Below are 23,326 nucleotides of genomic sequence, written 5' to 3'. Positions count from 1 at the left end.
ATAGAAATTTAATTTAACTTAATATTTCAAGACATGTACACAGTTCTTAAATAGTCACTACAGTGATTAACAATGTATAAATATTTATTATGATATGTTAAACACATAATTATATGCTCTTTACTATTTAAATATATTTTTTGTATATAGAATACACATATTGTATAGTTTGTAGTTATACACATAGTACATTAAATTAAACTAGGTATTACTGTTATAGCTACATGACATGCGAAATCCACGTAAATGTTTGTTTACACACGTTTTAGTAATCTTAGATTACAAACTGGACTCCAAACCCCATAATCAGAGTTTCATACCCAAAGTGCAATAAGAATTATAAGCCTTTTAAACATTAAAAACACTCATTTGATGTTAATCGCTATTATTTGACGGTTCAAACCTGAATAACCTTTAAAGGCAAGAGCTGTTGGCCAAAAACCAACCATAACATCAAGCCAAATACAGTAAACACACTCCTTCACGTGGGCGTCCCGCAGAGCTCAACCCTCGGTCCTTTCCGATTCTGCGCAGTTGAGCCTGATCCGCCTCGGCTGAGCTTTTGAGAGTTGTGCGGAAAAACCGATGAAGTCCACAAAACTTGTAACAAAGTAGCGATTTGAGCAACGATGAGTGAATCTGTTGTGGACAACACCGTGTCATTGGGCAATTCTTCGGTTGCGATTCCGACAGACATCAGCGGGCAAATATTAGATCTAGACGAAGACGATGACTTGGAAATTTTCAGTAAGGTAATTTATAATCAACTGAGATCGACCGCTGTTCGATCGGTTCTGTGAAACAGGCACATAACCAGAGTTGATATTTTTTGAGTCTACATAATCAGTGGCGTAGATATCTCAACTTCTCACTGAAATCTTGGTGTTTTGCTGTGATCTGAAGTTACAAAGGTCAGCGATCAGGCGCTGTCATGCCATGTTTTTTTGTTTGGTTTTTTCACTTCTGAGTTTTTACTGTTGTGCTTTCTGTAGACTTCGTCGTTTGATGTAAGAAAATACGTTTTAAATGGTCAGAAACCGTCGATCAGCTCAGTACAGATGCAGCGTGCGTTCTTATTTGAGTTTATCTGTCTGTCTCACTGTCGCGAACATAATGTTATGAATCAATCTGTCTATCTGGTTGTCTTGCCTGTCTGTCGACGGGCTGTAGTGCACTAGCTGTCAGTCCATTACCAGCAAGCAATTACATACCCTAGCAATGTCTGGCAAAAGTTAGAACACCCTAACAATTCATAGCAAGTGGCTATAGAACACCATAGCAACACCCAACAAGTGTTTAGAACACCCTAGCAATGCCTAAAAAGAGTTAAAATACTCTAGCAACTAAACAGAACACCCTAAAGGTTCTCAGCAAGCAGTTAGAACACCCCAATGTAAGTTGGAACACCTTAGTAATGCCTAGCAGAAGTTAGAACACCATAACAACTTAGCAGAACGCCCTAAAAGTTCTCCGCAAGCAGTTAGAACACCCTAGCAATGCCTAACAACAATGACAACACCCTAACAACAAGGCAGAACGCCCTAGCAACAGTTAGAACACCCTAACAAATAGGCAACACATCATAGCAATGCCTAGCAACAGTTAGAACGCCCTAACAATTCCCAGCAAGCAGTTAGAACAACATAGCAACTGGGCAGAACACCCTAGCAACCGTTAGAACACCATAGCAACCGGGCAGAACACCCTAACAGTTCACAGCAAGCAGTTAGAATGCCCTAGCTACCACTCAACTGTTTCAAACTGCATATTAAGCTTTGTCAGTCTGACATCAAAGTTATTCTTCTTGACAAACTTTCATTTGTAGTCGGAGTGTTTATACTCCTCTCTAACTGTTTGGTTGGTGTTGTAGTCAGTATCAGCAGTGAATGGTTATGAATGGAAGTGCTGTGTTTGTTGGGTAAAGCAGCAGCACAGTTTCTGCTGACTACAGGCCAGTTTGTTCTGACAGGAAACAGACGCTCAGGCTTCTTTCCCAGCAGCTGCGGCTAAATGAAAGGGATTTGCATGCGTCAGTGTTTGGACCAGGAAAAGATAACAAGACAGTAGGAAAATCAGATGTTTGTCTCTCACTGTGATCAAAACACAAACAGCTCTCAATTCAAGTTCATGGCAATATTACGTCCAGTTATAATGATACACTGTTATGGCATGAGCCTGTGGCTTAGTAACAATAGCAGAACCGTTTATTGTTTTTATTTTTATTTTTGGTTCAGTAAATATATTCTGAAAGTTTAAAATAAGTATTTTTATAGGTACATATGAGTCTAAATATGATCAAAAGAGCCTTTAAGGAATATAATTTCTTTGTTTTTTTTGGATCAAATCATATTTACAGCACTTCTCACTTTCAACAAATGTGTTCTTTTGAACTTCCTATTTATTAAAGAATCCTGGTTTTCACAAAAATAATAAGTAGCACCACTGTTCTCAACATTGATATTAATAGAAATGATTCTTGAGTGTCACATCAGTATATTAGAATGATTTCTGAAAGATCATGTGACACTGAAGACTGGAGTAATGATGCTGAAAATTCAGCTTTGATCACAGGAATAAATTACATTAAAATATATTCAAATATATTTTAAATGAAAATAATATTTCACAATATTAGTTTTACTGTATTTTTGTATTAAATAAATACAGAGTTGGTGTGCGTAATGAACTTATTTGAAACTTTTACGACCACAAACGGAGTTATTTAATTATTTTTATTATTGCTTTTTTATTTATTTATTTATTTGTGGTTCTCCGAGGTATTTTAAAGAATACCAGGGTATTATTATTTTTTTATGAGCATTGTACCGTAGATCAAATTTAGTGTCAAGCCAATCCACGTTCAATTGGTTGAAAACGCATAAAGTGCACGTGTTGTTTGCTTGATGTCTAAACACTCTTGCTGTTTAGTGTTGCTGGTCCCTCACGTGTCCTGATGCACGTTTTGTTTTTTGTGTAGCATACGACTCTAACAGACGGCAGCTCTTTCAACGCCTCCATGCAGACGTCCCCTGCTTCAATGATCAACCAGTACAAGTTTGAGGAAGAAGAGGAAGATGCTGACACTAAAGATATTTTTGTCACAGTTGATAACCCAGAGAGTCACATAACGGCTATTGAGACGTACATAACCTACCGGGTTATGACCAAGGTACTGATCTGAGCACAAACTCACTAAGTCAGGTTCTGTGAATAATTCTCTCATCTTTTCCATCGTTCTCCCTCACGTCAGACCACACGGAGCGAGTTCGACTCGAGTGAGTTTGAGGTGCGAAGACGATACCAGGACTTCCTGTGGTTAAAGGGACGTCTGGAAGAAGCTCATTCCACGCTTATTGTTCACGTAGGTGAAGTGTGTGAGTCTCCTGCTTGTCAAACATTCTGGAGAATGAACACATTATGGAAGTTTATGGGATAAGGAGAGTCGAAATATCAATTTTTCCATGGAAATATGCTTGTGAAGTTGTTTTAAACTTTAATTATGATCCGCACTCACGAGAACAGTCTTTTTCCGTTTTATTTAACGAACATCACCAATGTTATAAATAGTATAACAGTGGAAAATTCAATAATTAGAAACATCAGAAATACATCGTCATAAGCAATTATGGTTTTCACACTGTAAATACTCTAGATTTATTATATAACATCTTACTTACTTTACTTTACTTTTGTCATTTAGCAGACGCTTTTGTCCAAAGCGACTTACAAATAAGAAAAAGTAACTAAAACTAAAAAGTTACAACTCTATAAATACTATCTACCCACATATTTAAGAAAATAAAGAAATTAAATAAAATTAACACATGCATATAACAACAACATTTCAATAATAAACATATCAATGAAAAAATTAAATAAAAAGCTACTACTATCCCTTGCCGGTGTCCCTGCCCGGTGGAGTCGCACGGTAGAGTCGATGGTCTTTACACTCTTTGGTCTTCACACTAAGAGGGCTTCACACGACGACTGCCGCGACCGCTGCCGCGGTATAATAACCTTTATTATACCAAACCAACAAATGATCATTTCAATTCAGCTGGACCCACTTTCCTGTTTATCAACTACAAATGGCCAAGCAAGTGCACACACTGACAAGATACACGATACAGTACGAGACCAAACGCGATTTCAGCAACTCTCATCCTAGTAAACAAAATAAGCGTTTCCTAGCAACGGCAAATGCACTAAACACTGAGACAAGTAAATACACTTACGAGCTGATTTTAAACTTCCGCTGATAGACTGCTTCTCTTAAAGACCACTTCATTACACTGCCTTCTGCTGGCGCTTGAACCCACTTTCCTGTTTATCAACTACAAATGGCCAAGCAAGTGCACACACTGACAAGATACACGATGATCTTAAAGATGAATTCGAACAATTATAGTACACTAAAGAAAAACAAAGTTCTAGTTCTTCATTCATGCCATTTGGTGTCAGTGATTTATGTTTATGAATCCAAAATGCTTCTCATTATTTATATTACCTCCCAAAAACCTCTTCTATTCCTATACATTCCAATTGCTTGATGTCGTGTCTCATTTCTTTAAAATGTCTCGCTACTGAAGAGGTTATATCTTGTCGTCGTATACTCGATTTATGTTCGTTAATTTGTAATTTCAACTGACGTGATAATTTTCCTATATATATATCTTTTGACAGGGACATTTTAACATATAGATCACATCACGAGTTGAACAGGTAATAGAAGATGTAATTTTAAAACATTTCCGTGTTACTGGACTCATAAACTCTTTACACTTCACCAAATTCCGGCATGCAGCACAGTTTCTGCACGGGAAACAGAATATATGCGGTCTTTTTTCTCCTTACTACATCTGAATTTTCCATCATATCTGATAAGTTTCGTGATCTTTTAAAAGTGAAGTCCTTTAAGTTGTAACTTAAAGATTCATCAGATGTGCCAATATTTATAAATTATCGATTTTATTGTATTACTGTGCTCATTGTGTGTCATCGAACAATTTATTGAAAAATGTCTTAGTTTTTTTATTGGGTTTATTTATTTTCAAAAGATCATGTCTATTCAATTTGTTCACAAAAAGACGACTGTTCATGTGAGTGCGGATCATAATTTCTTATATAAAGTAACTTAACAGATTGACGCACCGAAATAAAAACGACGTTAAACTTTAAACTAATGCCATAATTTAACATAATTTCACTCCCCTGTGAAAATAATTAAAGGTCTGGTCCATTTGAAAATGTCTTTGGTTGTGGTGTGCTAAAACTCTCATAAAACATTGATTTGGTTGCGTCCCATCAGCCACTGCCTGAGAAGTTTGTGATGAAAGGAATGGTGGAGAGGTTTAATGAAGATTTCATCGAGACGAGGAGGAGGGCGCTACACAGGTTTTTGAACAAAATAGCCGAACATCCCATTTTCTCCAGCAGTGAGGATTTTAAGATCTTTCTCACAGCAGCATCTGGGGTAAGATTGATTGATTTAGTTATCTATTTATATTTTTATACATTTCATTAATTAATTTATGAATTCATTGTTACCTTTTTTATACATTTAATGCAGTTTATTTATACATTTTATTATTTTATTCATTTTTATTTAGTTATGTCCTATACATTTTATATAATATAGTTTATGTATTTATTTATTCATTAATTTTTAATAATCTATTTATCTGCTTTTGTACATTATATACAATTTATTTTTATACATTTTATAAAATGTATTTATTTATTTAACCTTTCATAGAATTCATTTATTTTTAAATACAATTTATTAATTGATTCATTTATCTTTATTTATTAATTTATTTAAAACTTTCAGTTTTTTAGTTATCTGCTATTAATGCATTTATAAAATGTAAAATATTACGTCCAGTTATAATGACACACTGTTATGGCATGAGACTGTGGCTTAGTAACAATAGCAGAACCGTTTATTGATTTAATGTTTTTGTTTTTGGTTCAGTAAATATATTATGAAAGTTTAAAATAAGTATTTTTACAGGTATATATGAGTCTTAATATAAATATGATCAAAAGAGCCTTTAAGGAACATCTGCTTCTTCAGCTTTAAATTATCATTACTATTATTATATGCAGTTAATTTATAATCTAGTTAATGTAGTTCTAGTCATTTGTAATACTTAAAAGGTACAGCAGAGGTATTAAACTTTAAGTAATAATAAACTATTAAAATATAAGTACTGAAGTATAACTCATCCCAAACCATATCTAGAAACCAAAATATCATACAAACTAAGGGCTTTTTTGACCTGGACTGGAAAGTGATCACCCAGCAACCACCCAGAACATCCTAGCAACCATGTAGCAGTGCTATATTATAATTACCATTTTTTTTGTTCTGTTGATGTTCCACTGAAAGGTTTTGCTTGTCTGCCAGAGACATCGTTTTCTTCCTAATAAGGACATTAAAACCTGTCTGTGCACACACACACACACACACACAGTCCCACATTACCCTGATAACCACTGACCTTCTGTGTGTTCATTATATGTGATCTCAGTTTTGCTTCATAAGAGGATTATGTTAAATGCATGCAGATAATGTGAAAGTTTCTGTGTTTAGCCCCGGCTGAGTGACCTCTAAGATAAGTACTTTATAAAGAGCTACTCACTTCCCTTCAGTCATAATAAAGGATGTTTTGCTGTTATGGATATTTGACGCTTGGTAGGCTTCTATGATACACACTTACAGTTTTATCAGCTATTTGCACTGGTGTTGTCATTACTGGCCGACCATGAAAATATGCACACATTTTCAGCCATTAGAGGCTTTTGCTGAAAAAAAAGATGAGAATTATTTTGCTGTAGTCTCTTTTCAGTAACATCATACACCGTTCCTATGATCCTCTACAGGAGTTGACCTCTCATAAGAAACAAGGTCCAGGGTTTCTGAGCCGGATGGGGGATACTGTCAAAGCTGTCGCTGCTGCGGTCAGAGGGGTCAGAAACCGGCCTCAGGAGTTCACCGAAATGCAGGAGTACGTGGAGGCCTTCAGTCAGAAGATCAGCTCTGTTGATAAAGTTACTCAACGGATCGTTATAGAGCAGAAAGGTTGGACTTTTTGTCTCATTTACACACTTTTCAGTGAATTCTCATCTCTAATTGGTTGACACTTAAAGGAAATGTATTTGTGTGGACTATAACTGCTATAGTTATGGATATGCTGCATAAACTAGCTGCTGTTGTTGTCACAGAGTACCTGGAGGAGCTGAAGGAGTGTGGGCCAACATATGCGCTGTGGTCACAATCAGAGGAGGAGCTGGCCGAGTCCCTGAAGAACGTGGCAGGCAGTGTGGACAGATGCTGCAAGGAGACAGAGGAGCAGGTCAAACATCTCAGTGATCACCTGATTCCGGTCCTTCATGAGTACGTCCTCTGTGCCGACACACTCAAGGTAGAGTGACAAGATACTTCTGTTTTGTCTTTCTTAAAGGGGTAGTTCACCCTACAATTCAAATTCAGTCATCATTTGTTCACCTTTATATCATGCCAAGCCTGTATGACTTTCTTTCATTGGCAAAAAGATGATATAAAAAAAAATCCATAGAAATTAATACTGTTATTCAGTAAGGATGCATTCAATTGATCAAGAGTGATGGTAGAGACATTTATAATGTTACACAATATTTTTTATTTCAAATATATGAATTTATTTTGAATTTATTTATTTATTTAGGGGGGAGTGCCCCTCTCTCTCTCACCTTTTTGGACTCCGCTCTCACAGAACCTATCATATTTGTTGGGTACTGAGATATGTTTGACTCCGCACCATTTTTTCACGAATGACTTTTGGGACTTCACCTTTTCCGTCCAACAAAGATCTTTACTATTAGCATCTCTCACAGCAGCAAAAAAATGACTAGTTAACCGTTGGAATCCTCCTCACACAATGGACAGACGAACCTGGACTGTGTATTTGTTGGACATTATCTCAGTGTAACTCTCTACTTCTCGTATACATGGATCTAACATGAAAACTGTAAATTCATGGCATTCAGCTTTTAATGTTGTCTTCTTTTCTAAAGTCTTTGTAGAAGTTATTTTGTTGTTATTTGTTTATCTATTGATATTAATTAATATATTTTTATTATTGTTATTTATTTTATTTTTATTTATTTTTTGGGGTCTACCAGGAGGTGGGATGGGTTGGGGTGGGTTCTGGATTTGTACGGCTGCTTTTTGTTTTTTTACTGCTGTTCCACAGAGTGAAGTTCAATAAACAGTTGTTAACAAAAAAAATAATAATAATAAATGATTAGAAAATAAAAAGGCAAATGGTTCAGAACGACGTGAGGGTGAGTAAATGGCATCATAATTTTCCTTTTTAAGTGAACTGTCCCTTTAAGTGTAGAATGTTAATCATTTGTTTTGGTTAAATAGAATGTTCTGTTCTATTTTGTTCAAGGCAAATGACCTGCTAGTATAAAAATCATATTTGAATTGATATGATGTCTGCTGCATTTCATCCCGTCTGATATAAACCTTGATGCAAAGCTATGATCAATACAGCCTGCATTGTTTTTCCGAGGCTTATTACATATTTCATTCAAATATATCTATCACAATTTTCATACTTCATGAGTATCGATCATGGGTTTTCAGGCGGTACTAAGGAGGCGAGACAACATCCAGGCGGATTTCGAAGCGAAGACTGAAGCTCTTGCTATGAAGAAGACCAACAGAGACACGGTAGGTCTATTATTGACTCTTTCAGTTCTCCACGTAATCCATCCAGTGCTCCTTTGGAAATTCATGGAGATTAGTTTTAATAAAACCGAGCTCTAGCTGTCGTCCTGGCTTTCATTAGACAGTGCTGCTGTAAAAGGAATTTGGAGAGATTATACGACTATCGCTGTAGATGTACCTTAAAGCCAGACCGCTCTTAAAGTGGGACGCTTTCAAATATTACTCATATTGCCCAAGCTAATATTGCCATATTTAAGTCTCTTTGGCTGTTTGAGTTTATTTCTGTCAATTCCATCAAATGTCAGGGGCGGGACGCTTGAACACTCTGAAAAGGCATTAATGGACAAAGTACCAGTGGTGTCCAGAGAAGCTTAGCAGCATCTCGGCTCTCTTGTCAATTTAATTATGTGCTTTGATTGAGCGCGGTCCCTGCTGACTTACGCTGCTTACTACAAAAGGCCATTTCCAAACTGAGAAGGTATCCCCAATGGCCTGATTTTTCTTTTTTTTAACCAAAGAACTATATGCTCCAGATTCACTCTCTCCCAGTGTGTAGAAGAAACGATAAGCCATGTAATGAATTTGAATATGGTCCTTATATATGGACCCCCTTCCTAAAAAATAGACACACATTTATGATGTATGATGAACTTTTATTCTGTGGGGAAAAAGTAAAAATGTGTGTAAAATATTATTTTATAAATATTTAATTTTCATTTTATATATATATTTCTCTATTTTTCCTGCTCATCATTAAAGTGATTTTAAATGTGTAAATCTGTGGAGAAAATGAACTTGACTTTAACCTTTTTATTATTATTAATATTATTTGTATTTTACACTAATTACTCTGATTATTAATTATTAATTTTTAAAGTATCTTTTTAAATAAATGTTAGATGATTTCTTATTGCAGTAAAATTTAAAGTTAAACTAAATAGTGATCAGCAGCATTTAACATTTTGCTACAAAAGACCTAGAAGCACCAATAAAAATGCCTTGTGAATTGTTTTTTCAGTTCATTTACACAAAAGAAGTGATTGATTAAAATGTCATTCTAGGTGAGGGCGTTGGATCATTGCTTCTGCTTGCTGGAGTGTAAAGCTACTTGTGCTATGTAATGTTACAGAAGCTAGTAGGCCACATACACACTGCAAGTTTCAGGAGTGACAACCACATTTAAATGCGATCAAATCCCGTAAATGATCGTTCCAGGAGTGTATGGAACAGCAGTCATTCCCGCATTTGTAACTATAGCAACATTTTGTCTTCTTGTGGGATTGAATAAAAATGTATCCATTTGTTATGCGCCATTTTTTTGGTTAAAGACTCTTTTTACCTGTCGTTTTAACTAAACTACTGATAGACGTGCAGCTCTTTGTTTATGCTCGGGAGGCTGCTTTTTTTTAGAGCGCTGTCTTGCAGTGTTGCCATGTCCTCATATTTACAATCTCTTTTAGGCATGTTGTTTGGTCTTAGCTCATAAAGATAGGCATTTTATGGAGTTAATAAAGTGTTCTGCTGCGGATATGAGCTGTATGATTTTTTTTTGGTGTTAAACATAACGCATTTGGGTGTTTTAGTGTTTTTTGTGTTTGTCCTTGTTTGTTTGTTTTCTATGAAGATCTGGCAACACTGACACTACCCCAGGGCTCATGAGCGCAGCTAGCACCATGTCAAAATGTGCTAATTTAAGACTTCTTTCACTGTTATTTTCTTGCATCTCGCATACAGACTAAGACACATTTCTGATACACGTTTAAATGTGTCATTTAACAACTAGTTGTTCAGTTCTGTACATACTGCGTAGAATTTCTGTGAATGTGGTTGTCACTACCTGTATTTTTCGGGAGTTAATGCGGTTATAGAATGCAGTTGTCACTCCCTTATTTTAGTGAATTATGTTTGTACAGAACATGATTAAGGAGTAAAAGGTGAACTGACAACTGAATTTAACTGCAGTGTGTACGTGGCCGTAGTTGATGGCTTACAGGGATTTAACCAATACCCCAATATAAACCCAATATAGCATTTCTGAAATTTCATAGTGTGATGTTATTCCCGCGGTAAACGGGTTTTGTGATTTTAAGTCCAGACATGTTCATATTCATGTGTCAATTCCTCGTGTGTCCATTGAAGGAATCTAAGGTGCTGAGTTTAGCATGGGACAGCTTGGTGGGACGATCCCCTGAGGAGATCAAACAGCAGAAACAGCAGAAACTTAAGGGCGAGATTAAGGAGGTAACATTCCCCCTTAGCGCTTGGGCTTGGCCTGACTAGCTTCTTCTGGCTTTATCTACTCAAGGGTTCATTTGACACGGTACATGGTTTTTCTGAGGCGACCACACCTTGATATGAGGGTGTGTTGTCTCCTTGTCTTTGTTTCACACATTTTTGCTTAGTTTAGACCTGCATGTGGCTTTACGTTTGAATGCTGTGGTGTGTGATGTCAACATCTACGTCTTCCTAACACGCTGTTTAACATGCTGTGCCTATTTTGAGTGGATAACCGCCTAATATTTCACTCTGCTGAGCATGTTAGTATAGTAGTCTTTTACTTATGGAATCAAGGTGTGGTGCATGTGACCATATTCAGACTTGTCCCTCCACTTTTTGCTACAGACATGAATGAAACCTTAAATCATGTGGCTTGTTGAGGAGAGGTGTGTTATTACATTCTTGGAGATCAGGGCCAGTTGCGACACACTGCACCCATCTGAGCAAGCCCTCAATTTTTATTTTATTTTATTTTTTATTTTTATTTTTGGGTTTTGTGTTGAGGGATTATTATAGTTTATATATATTATAATATTTTAGGGCTGCCAAAGTTAATGCATTCATGTTAATAAATTATGTATTGATCGATTGATTGATTGATTGATTGGAAGTTTACCCCAGCATTGTTATTTTAAGCATTTTCAGTCTTTATTTTAGATTTTAGTATTTTAGGGCCGCCAGAGTTAATGAGTTAACTTTTAATTTTATTTAGTTTATTGTTATTAGTCATTATTACTTTTTTTCTACATTTTTCCTTTATTTAAATTTTAGTAATTTGTAGTACTGCCAAGATTGTTGACTTATTTTTTATTTATTTATTTTTTCAGTTTACCTCATCTTTACAGTATTTTTTATTTACAGTTTTTCTTATTTTAGAATTTTAGGGCTGCCAAAGTTGATTTTTAACTAAAAAAATTCAGTTTTCAGTCTAGATTTTCATTTTAGTTTTCACAACCAGTTTGGTTTGTTATGATATAATAGAGACTTAAAATTGGGCTCTTTTGACTTGTTCAAAAAGTATCCACATAGCAACACCCTGGCAACCACTCAGAACTGTATAGGAGAGTTTTGCATGGACAAGCAATGTAAAAATGTCATTGTTTCTGCTTCTGTCATCATGTTTGCTAGCAGACTATGTGGGATTTTTAGCAGTTAGCACAAATACTCCAGATAAATTGAGCTGGGATTCCCAGACATGAGTTATGGGGTTCGAACCCGGTCTGCATCACTTTCTCATCCTGCTGCTCTCTCTTTTCCACATTATTTCCTGTCATATCTTTCACTCTAAATTAATGAGAAAAATACTATAGGATGCCGCCATGTGCTTTCTGTCCAATAGAGGGCACTAAAGGTCACTATAAACAAGTGGAATATCATCATCCCTTTAATGGAAAACTCTCTCCAATAGGTCTAAATACATGATACACTTATTTCAGTGGTGTCGACAAACTTGAATATGTGACTCAAGTTTGCTCAAGATGATTCATTCATTTCTTTAAGAGTGGATGTTAGAGTCAATTTGTTTGGCTTTGTGTATAAATGTGTGTTTGGGTGACAGCAACATCAGATCAGCGGAACTAATGATCTGGCCTGCTTGTCAGAAGCGAGACGCGGCTGCAGACAACGTCTCGTCCCTAGAGCAATGTGTCCACTCACCAAACAAACTGCTCTTCCACAAGACAGCCTCACATCTGATTCACATGGAAATGAGATGGAGCTCTAACAGACAGCTACCTCTGACCTTCATTAGCTTACCTGTCAATAAACAGCTCGCTCTCTCTTTCTTAAATGTTCCTCTCATTCTTGGCCCACTGATCTGACATGCCACCGTTCCCACAGGCCTGTCATTTCCAACATTACTGGGCATGTTTACTGTTCATCTCTCTTTGTGTTTAGACGCTGATACTGCTGAGTGTCATCTGGATGTGCTTTCACCCCTAGAGAGCTTGTGCACTAAATAGAGTATGATAGAGTTGTTAACAGCCACCTTGTGAGCCATTCACAGGCTGCGCAGTGACAGGAAAGTTGTTGTGCATTGTGCAAAGATACACAATAAACACAGTTTGTCAACACCCCTGGAATATTTAGAATTTATTGGATCACAACTGTAAAAACAGTAATACTGTAAAATAATATTGCTATCTAAAATAACTGTTTTAAAATATTTTTAAAATGTAGTTTATTATTGTAGTGATGGCAAAACAGCCATTACAGTCTTCAGAAATCACTATAATATGCTGATTTGGTGCTTAAGAAATATGTATTATTAAAAATGTTCAAAACAGTGAAAACTGATATTCTTTCAGAATTCTTTGATTAGAAAGTTTAAAATAACTGTATCTAAAATAGAAGTCTTTTCTAACATGTTTTATTTTACAGTTCATTTTGATCAGTTTAATGCATGAATGAAAGTTCTAATTTTTTTTGGGGGGGGGGGGGTCTTACAGACCTCAAGCTTTTGAGAAGTAGCATAGGCAGAGCAGAGGAAGATCAGTCAATTTGGGGGCAGAGTAAATATGAATAACTGACAGTTATGATCGTCTGGTTTGAAAGCAGAATCAAAACTGTCAGATACACTTAACATCGTTTAAACAACTTAGACTTTCGAGACAACGTGCAGGGAGCCAAGAAACAAATTAACTTAATTACAGTGACCAGTCTAGTTGATATCAGAATATCGAATTCATTCCTGCATGCTCAGCAGGATTTTACAGGAGTTATACTCCTCTGTAATGAAAGTTTTTACAACACTCTTAAAATGGCTGTTCGTCAGCAGTCTGATGGCAGAAGAGTTGCTCTGATAATATTGGTGGTGGCATCGTGCTTTTAACTTGTCAATTCAGAGCTACATGACTTGTCATCTCTATGAGTCACAGGTCAGGATTAGGGATCCGCAAAACTACATATTTTCAAAATTGGTTTGTCAGTAGGTCATCTGAAGGATTAGTCGACGAGTCTGTTTTAAGGAAATCCTGTAGTATTAGGCGGGTTTAGGGTTGAGACCACAGACCCAATTAGATTGGTTCTTAGCCATATATGTTAAATGCTGCCCATTCAATAGAATAAATAACAGATTTTCAACAAATAAATAAATAGACTAAATAAAAACAATATTTTATTGTATTTCTTATTATCAATGTTAAAAACAGTTTTGCTGCTTAATATTTTTGTGGAAACCATTATATTTTTTCTTGATTCTTTTAATTGAAAGTTCAAAAGAACAGCATAAAGCAGCTCACAGCAAGGCTTAAGCCTTATTTCATAAGCACCAAATCAGCATATTATAGTGATTTCTGAAGACCGTAATGGCTGTTCTGCCACTTGCTCTTATCATCCGATTGTGGTTGCATCTCTCTATTAGTCTTACTGGACTTTTGTGCTGAATGTGACTCTACCGACCACAGTAAAGTTTTGGGTAGGTTTGAAAATGATGTTGGCATTAGGGGAGTTGCATTGGCATGTTTCAAATCATACTTATCTACCCATTATCAATGAAGAGGTGTCATATTGATCACAAGTTCAGTATGTAGTACTGCAAGGCTCAGTACTAGGACCATTGCTTTTCATCCTGTACATGCTACCCTTGGGAGATATCATTAAGAAACCTGAAAGTAGTTACACTTAACAGTAGTCTCTCTATATTCCTTTGAGGCCCAATGAAACCTACCGATTCACAAAACTAACAGAATGCATAGTTAATATTAAAATTTGGATGACTCACTTTCTACTACTAAATTCAGTCTGACTCCTGAACGCATTTTTCCATATTTCTAAAGAACAACCTTTATCTGAATACTTGTCTACTTGTGAATGGCCTTCAATAGAGAAAGAAGCTGTTTGATTCCCTGATTCTACCAGCAGAGGCTAACAGGACCATGCTAACCAACCAATCCTTGTGTGTTCAGATGAGAGATGATCTGGATAAGGCAGAGGACCGGCTGGAGTGGGCAAATAATGCACTCAAAAGCGACTGGACCCGCTGGCAAAAGGTCATGAGAACTGACCTACGATCAGCCTTCGTCGACACAGCAGAGAGAAACGTCAGCTACTATGAAAAGGTGAGATGTTTGCTTAGTCCAAAATATATTTTTCTGATTAATATTCACTTTTTTGGTGTCTTTTTATATATTTGTTGTTGCCATTTTATAAAAGCAATAAGCTGCTTGAGGTCGTCGGTTACTGCTCTAAATTTGATCAAGCTTTAAAATAGTGATATAATTGAGAAATTTTAGTCATGAGAGATAAACATTCACAGCTACAGTATGAGGGGGTAAAAAACGATTCCCGTTGAAGACTTGGACAAACCGCCAACAAATTTTAGAGGGATGCATGTGGCCATCTGCCTGCATTCATTTGCACAGCCGCCCTGGATATGTGCCAGCAGAGGGTGGTAGTATCTCATTTTTATCCCTGCTGACAAGTAATTGCACTCCAAGTCTATAAATGTTGACATTGCTCGCTAGATTGGATGTGTATAAGCCGGTACACTGCTTAATTTATCTTTTTTAAAGCTCTCTTCCTTTGCTTTTCAGTCTTAAACTGTAAATTACGACCTCAAAGTTGAAGGTCTTTTACAATAGCACAAAATAAAATGAGAAGCAAAGGAAGAATTGTTAAACTTTCAAAGTTTTAGAGATGTTGTGATCTTGGTTACCTGCTGTGCCCTCAGAGGCCCTAGAGAAAAACTTGTTGTTGGACAGAAACAGATGAATGAGTTTATAGCGATAACGAGTATGACAAACTCTCTGTTTGGTCTCTAGAGAGGTTGAGGAGACAACCAATGGGACATTTCAGACTCAGAAAGAAGCCTTGCTGTATAAGAGCTGTCAATCACACCAGTGTTGGGGAAGGTACTTTAAATGAGTAGTTTGGCAAGCTGCAGTTTCAAAGTAGTTTTGAATACAGACAGAAACTGACAAAACCAAGACAAAAACTAGCAGTCAAAATAGCAGATTGTAAAAGAAGAAAAACTAATTAACATTTTCTATAATATGACCAAAAGCTAAATACAATTACAGAAAAAAATAATTGAAGTTTTTGTCATTTCAAGTCTGATTTAGTAAATTATTCTATCGGGATTTTTTTGTTTTGTAGTGTGACATTTAGGGGCAGATCAATCTGAAAAAAAATAATAAGTTAAAGAGACACCACATATGAAATTGTCTCATTAACACTGTAAAAAAATCATTAAAAAAGATTATTGGAATATGTTTTGCAAGAAATTACTATTTCATTTTTTCTATTTCAACATTTCTGAAGTCACTGTTACTTGCCAAACCTTATAATTATTTGTAAAATTCAATATCAATTTCGAATGAAAATTGCTTCTACAATTATTTTATTTTTCAGTGTACATGATACAAATGGCCTCAAATAAAGCTTCAATATATTAAAAAAATTCTATGCCATAAACTGCCTAAATTATGATTAATCCAGCAACTAGTTTTTCTAGTGAATCCAGTCTATGCTGCTGAATCATAAATGCCTTTGAGACATCAGAATAATGGAAATTAAAATTTACTGCACTACATGTATTATTTTACTGTGCACAAGTACTGCAGTATAGTGTGTTGTTGTGCGTTTCATAAATAAAACTTAAACTTTCATGGCATTATTTTGAGCATGGTGCAGTTTCTGATAAAATATGTGCCATCGTGTGCTGAAATTTGTAAAATTTAAATTTGAAGCTTTGTTAACAGCTATTGAGGTATCATTAAATCTAACTAAAACTAAACTGAAATTGAAAACGAAAAAGTAAGAAATAGAAATAAATACTGCATGTTCACAGGGCCCTGCAGACAGCCTGTGCCTCACACAAATGTTTTTTATGTAACCTCCAGGCAAAGAGACATTTTTATTTAATGTGGAAGGAAGAGCCTGACAGCATCAAACACTGACCTAAAAGTGAATAAGGTGTGAGAAAAAAACAGAGTAGGTGGAGGAATGAGAAAATGTTTGTGTAAGAGAACTTCACCAACCTTGGTCTGTGGGGATATCTGTTAATATGAGAAGATCCAGGCTAGAAAATGTGGTCGAAACACAGTTGTGGAAATGGTTCGTGTTGCATAGTAGAAGATGGTCGTATTTTGGGGTTCCTTACACTTTCTGGAAGTCAAATGCTGGTGTATAGAGCTCCATTATGTGGTGATGTTTGTGATAGACTAATACGCTGGCCCAATTTTAAAGGGATAGTTCACCCAAAAATGAAAATTCTGTCATTAAGTACTATTAAAGAAATTGATGATAAAGTTTTAAGTTGCGCACAAAAAGTGTTGTCGTAGCTTTAGAAAATTAAGGTTGAACCACTGATGTCACATGGACCATTTTAATCATGTCCTTCCTACCTTTCTGGGCCTTGAATGTGGTAGTTGTGTTGCTGTCTATGGAGGGTCAGAAAGCTCTCAGATTTCATTAAAAATATCTTAATTTGTGTTCTGAAGATGAACAAAAGTCTTATGGGTTTGGAACGACATGAGGGTGAGTAATTAATGACAGTTTTCATTTTTAATATTTTTAATATTCACACTTTCCTTATCAGTTCCTCAATACCTGGTATGTATATAAGTACATGGGACTAGATTGGGTGGCACCATTATATAATTTTTCGTTCAAGAAGAATAGTTACAGGTAGCATAGTTTAAATCAAATATTGTTTGCATGAACTGAAGTTAATTGTAAACTGCTTTTCCCTTTAAAGCATGAAGTGTGACCATTTACAAACCAAAAAATGAATAGCAGTTTTAAAATAACCTGTGGAGCTCATTGTTATGCAGCTATTATAATCTGTTGTGAAAAAGTTTTGTAGTTTAGAATTGCTCTTACTTATTAAAAAATAATTACTGCATCAGTGTGTTTTTTCCAGGACTAAATAGTGCACTACTGTGTAATAATAATTACATTACTGTAATGCTAATCTTAAACTTTTCTTTGTTCTCTGTTATTTTTTCTTGCACTTCTACCATTCTCCCAGCTGAAGTAATTTTCTCATGACAAATGGGAAAATTTCCAATAAGTCGTTCTCCGCTGAGATGAGAGAAATGCATTTTCCCCTTCTTGTGGAAGAGATTGTGACCCCTTCATTTTCATTTTTGAGCTAGACGGGTTAACCAGTGTACTTTAAAGGGATAGTTCTCCCAAAACTTTCAAATAATTATCAGAATTTGCTGGTAAGAATTCACTTGTATGACTTTTTATTCTGTGGAACACACAATTTATGATTTTTACTTTTATTAAATTACAATATTTAATCATATTTATAGTTATAATGTTTTTATTATTGTCATATTTAATTTTTATATTAGAAATTATTTTCTATTTGTATTTATATATTTAATAGAATTTCTATATTAAATTTGACTAAATTATTATCTGCTTCCAGGTCTAAACTACACAGTGCACTACTGTATAATATTAATTATTCACTTTCACATCTTGCTTTTTAACCTATCATAAAGACATTTGCATTTGACCTTCCTGTACACATCATTAAGCTGTAACAATGCAGACTATAATATAAGGAACCGTGTTATCCTGCATACTGGTGTGGGTGGATGTTCAACATTTGCATGCCGCTTAAAACAAAACAAAAAAACCCACTGCAGCCATGTACTGCAACATGGCAACTTCAGAGAATTGCCATGGAGATACCATAGCAACAAGGCTGTAGCCGAAACGATAGCAAAGATGAGGAAGCTGTCATTAAACGTTAAAGATAATTCAGCCAGAACAGAGCCCTCAAACACAGACTGCAGAAACATTCCTCTTGTTACCAACAGCTGATGCAACTGATGTTTAAAAATTCACATCTCAAGCCCTTCGACCGCGTCTCTCTCCTCCTGCAGCTGAAACAGAATGTTTTTTGCCGTCTGATCTGCACAGTTACGTCTCAGGTGTGTCTGTTTTGATGATTGTTATTATTCATGCATTGCTGCCTGATTAGCGCCACATTTGGCTGAGAGCGGTTGGACTGGCAACAGAGCTAATGATCCTCCTGGTAACTCATTACTGAGACTCAATCTATCACTAAGTGTGTGTCAGACAGGGATTTGTTAGACTCTCTAAACCAGTGGTTCCCAACCTGGGGGGTGCGCCCCCCTTTCACAGCGGGGGCGCGGGAGCAGATATACTTTGAGGTAGGGCTAAAACGATAACTATAATTATAGTGATATAATTTCCTCTATAAAACAAGTTCGATCAATATCCAATTTAATGTTTATGCGGCAAAAGCGGAAACAAAACAGCACTACTCATTTAACCGCACTACACGGACCATATAACACAAATGACTGATATAAACTAGTTTAAATCCAGATAAAACAGCGCTGATAAAAAACAGCAGAAATACACTGTGTGCAACGATACAGTCAGAAGGCTTTTCAATCTACAAAACGCCATCGTTGGATTTACTGTAGCAACATTAACTGCACCATGGTATTGTGGCAGAAGTGTGGGGTATTTATATCAAATGTATTATATTAATGTATACGTGTATTAAATGTATTAAAGGAGTAATGGAATGTAATTAATAAAACTCAAACAGTCAGAAAAATTCAATTTCACCAAGCCTTGTTACTCAGTCAGTGATCTATAATGGTCACATGGGTTTGTATTGTGCCTTTCTGCTTTATTATAGTGTTATTGTGTCCTCATGTGCACTGCATTGCAAATTCAGCTTTTGTTGTTGATTCTGAGGCTCGAAGAACATGTTCTTAAAAGTTAGTTGTGTTTGACTTTTCTCTGATCTGTTCTTTTTTTCATTGCATTTCCACATTTACCGTTTTCTCAGGTCGAAGTAATTTTCTCACGACAAATAGGAAAATTGCTGACAAGTCATTCTCCGCTGAGATGAGAATAATGCATTTTCCACCTTTGAATGGGACGGATTCGTTTTCATTTTTCTTGTCCTCATTTGACCAAGTTGTGCTAGAAGGGTCAGTCCATGAACTTTAAAGGGGGACTTCACCCAAAAATGGTCATTTACTCTAATGTCATTCCAACCTTTTGACCTTTTCCTGTTTTTGTTTATTTATTGAACATTGGTGTTTGTTTTTAATTCTAATTTAAATATCATAATTGTACATTAATATAATACATTTTCTTAATTTTACTTATAAAAAATATATTTATTTCAATTAAATTTTATTTATAATATTTTTTATATAAATATATTTTAATTATTGAATTTTGATGTCTTGTTTATTATAATTTATAAAATAATTTGATATTTTCAAAAAGTTGCCCCGTGTATCATCAGCCTAAAGTCCTGAGCAACTGCTGCAGCTTAATCAATATCTTGTACTTGAGTGACTGTTTCCTTAAACTCAATATAGCCAAATATAGCCGTGTCCTAGTGTGATTTTGAGGGCAACTGTGGTCCAGCGGCCTCACACACGGCCTATCCAAAGTCATTTACCGAGGTCACGTCACGTCTGAATCCTGTGGTGATGGAGTGCATTGATTGACTGCTTTTGACAGTCGGTCAGCTGCAGCCAACGCTCCTCCAGAGATTCTGCTATGAAACATCCGAGCGGTTTGGGCCGAGGTTGTTGAGGTGTTTAGGGGCCTGGGCGGACATTTATCAAGGGCTTAGAATCTTGACACCTAAATGGCACCCGGGATGTGGAGCGACTGCAGCTTGTGAATGAAATTGGAAACCAAATGGCAGCCACTTGTCAGGCCTCACGCTTAACGCTGTTTAAATGTCTACATATTTCACTGCAGTCATGACTTTTTACTGGTGTGAGAATGTAAAAATAAATATACAATTATTTCAAATATATATATTACAATTTAGATTATGTATTTTAAAATTTGTATATATTGTATAATTTATATATTTAGAATTAAATAATTTAAATGTATTATTTATATTTAAATTATTTATTGCATGTATTTTATTTATTACATTGCTTCTTATGTTCTTGTTTATGTTCTCTTGCAGTGTTTGGCTGTATGGGAGTCGTTCTTGCATTCTCAAAAGACAGACGCTGAAGGAAATGAAAAGGTTGACTTCTCCTAATCTCTCATGGTGCTTTTATCTGAACGGGACCACCAAAGATGCTTTTATTCCTGCAGAAGCCAATAAGATTTATATTTTGAGACAGTCACCCTGTACAAACATCTCCCATCATTCACCAAGTTACCGAAAGAGATCGAAATGAAAGGAGACATTTCTCTGGCATCAGTACGTTTGGCCCACGTTTGAATTTTTTGCTAATGGGGAAAAATTATATTGCCTAATCTTTTATACTGAGAACTATTTTTAAAATTTTTGTTTATATAAATACAACACGACATGAAAAAAATAATGCAATTCCTGGAAAATGAAGATGCACACATTATGGCTTTATTGCTTCATCTGACCTTTCTAGTGAGGATTGTATCCTTATGATGTTTGCGATTCATATGTCCTGCCCTTTTGCAGATCAATGCAAATGCTGTTTACCTCTTATCAGAGCTGCCTCGCTGCAAAAACCATTCGATTAGCGGATAAATAAATATAAATGCACTCTGAATGGATGGGACTGAATTCATCATTGTGCTATTCCATTCAGGTTACTGAAGCTGCATCTTTATGCAAAAATCATATATTGAAGAAGATGCTGACATTCCAGAATTGTTTATGTTATTGAAGTGCATAAATCAAAATAATTTACTCGTTGCCTTTGAATATGAAATGAGTGTATTGTTTTAGATACTTCCATATGATTTTGAATGTGGTGCACTAATATCAGAAAGTGTAATAAATTACAACCTGATTTAAAACTATGCTTTTACAGATCAGTAGTGAATTTAATGTCTTGGATTTTTCTGTGTATTTTTGGAATAGCTGTAAAGAAAATGATTGAAAGATGATTGTTGTGTGTGTTTTTATTCTCTCTCGAGGGAAAATAAGCAAACAGTTCGGTATTTTGGATCTTAAACTGGGTTACCATCACAGCTTGATCACATGAAACATTAAAGAGCTCTTTAAATAAATCTGTGCCATAAAATTATTGCTTTATTTTGATTAAATACAAAATATATAAGGTTGTACTTTAGGGTTAATGTCTGGTGTCTTTTTGTAAATTAAAAACATATATTACAATCAAAACCAAATGACTCTTACGAACAGGTTCTTTTTAGTGAATCAAAAGCATTTTTTTTTTCTTTTTAATTAAACAGTACAAACTTTACCACAGTACAGTTACAATTTTACACAAAGACAAAATAAAAAAATATATATTAATAAAATTCAAGGGTAACACTTTATTTTAAGGTGTCCATAATACAGAGTAATTACCTAATTAAGTACTTAGTAGTAGCTGTTGTACTTGCATGCAATAAAATGTACTTAATACTTAAACTTGTTTATACATGTAACTAAGTTATGGAACAGCCTGTACAGGCCGAGTCTGTTACACAGCAACTTGTGTAACCAAAAGATTGTTACATGTGTTGTAGACATTATACAACGTAATTACAAATGTAAGTACACAGGCATAAGCTACTTAAAATAAATTGTACTTAAGTGTACTAGTAGCGGTGTAACAGACTTGGTCTGTTACATATATGTAACAGTAGCTGCCTATTACATCTATATAATTACAAACTGTAATTACAGGCTGTTCCATAACTTAGTTACATGGTAAGTACATTCCGTTTCATATAAGTACAACAGCTACTACTAAGTACTTAATTAGATAATTACGCTTTATTATGACACCTTAAAATAAAGTGTTACCAATTCAAGAATATACACTCAGACTTGCCAGGGTTAACAAAAAAAACAAGGTAATAAAACCACATCTTAAGAAGACACAAAGGATGAATACAGAGATACAGTTTTCATAGCTTTCAAATTAGCAGAATTTTGGATAGTTTCCTACTTATATAAGTCCACTTTGAACAAAGAAAATAGGGGTTTAGAGCCAGTAAACTTTTGTTAATGAATGTGAAATTTAGCTAACAGAAAGCATAAAGTAATTATGTAATATTTTCCTGTATTTTCTTTTGAATAGTCAAACAATCCTAAGAAAGCATCCTTGAAACAGAAAGAAAAGTCACTTACAAAATAAGATTGAATAAACACTAAAAAGTCTGACCAAACTTTTCCAGTGTAGGTGCATTGCCAAAACAAATGAAGTCGTCTTCAGATGAATGACAAAAACTGCAGTTCACTACAATGTCAATATCAATATTTCCTAAGTTTTAGTCAGGTAACATTTGTGAATCAGTTTAAATGTTATTTTCTTTATTTTATTGTTAAACAGATACTTTGAATCAACAGCATGCAACCAATGTAGCCTGATTCATGAACAAGTGACTTTTCTGAACAGGTCCTTTTTAGTG

At 35.3% G+C, this 23,326-nt stretch overlaps 1 protein-coding gene across 3 annotated transcripts; it reads left to right on the top strand.

Moving 5' to 3' along the window:
• The first annotated feature begins 475 nt into the window (after positions 1–475).
• Positions 476–22,084, top strand: LOC306863496 (sorting nexin-7-like). 3 transcript variants are annotated; one of them, XM_079406857.1, is made up of 10 exons: positions 513–752; positions 2,978–3,169; positions 3,251–3,361; positions 5,309–5,473; positions 6,886–7,084; positions 7,228–7,427; positions 8,636–8,722; positions 10,859–10,960; positions 14,902–15,054; positions 20,937–22,084. In XM_079406857.1, the coding sequence occupies exons 1-10, from the start codon at positions 630–632 to the stop codon at positions 21,012–21,014; spliced, it is 1,410 nt and encodes a 469-aa protein (XP_079262983.1). In that variant the 5' UTR covers positions 513–629; the 3' UTR covers positions 21,015–22,084. The 3 variants fall into 3 exon arrangements, with proteins under 3 accessions (XP_079262984.1, XP_079262983.1, XP_079262985.1); XM_079406859.1 differs by having other exon boundaries at positions 521–747; positions 20,937–22,078; XM_079406858.1 differs by lacking the exon at positions 10,859–10,960 and having other exon boundaries at positions 476–752.
• The last annotated feature ends 1,242 nt before the right edge of the window (positions 22,085–23,326 follow it).

This window comes from Barbus barbus (genome assembly GCF_936440315.1).
Source record: "Barbus barbus genome assembly, chromosome: 44".
Classification (NCBI taxonomy): Eukaryota; Metazoa; Chordata; class Actinopteri; order Cypriniformes; family Cyprinidae; genus Barbus; species Barbus barbus.
The sequence above is the reverse complement of the archived record's forward strand: the minus strand, read 5'-3'. Positions and strand labels throughout refer to the sequence as shown.

Excerpts from the sequence above, each read along its gene's own strand:
- LOC306863496 (XM_079406857.1), top strand. The coding sequence starts at position 630 with ATGAGTGAATCTGTTGTGGACAACACCGTGTCATTGGGCAATTCTTCG. Across the intron at positions 5,474-6,885 it reads TTCTCACAGCAGCATCTGGG|GAGTTGACCTCTCATAAGAA; the intron begins GTAAGATTGATT and ends GATCCTCTACAG. Across the intron at positions 7,428-8,635 it reads TCTGTGCCGACACACTCAAG|GCGGTACTAAGGAGGCGAGA; the intron begins GTAGAGTGACAA and ends ATGGGTTTTCAG.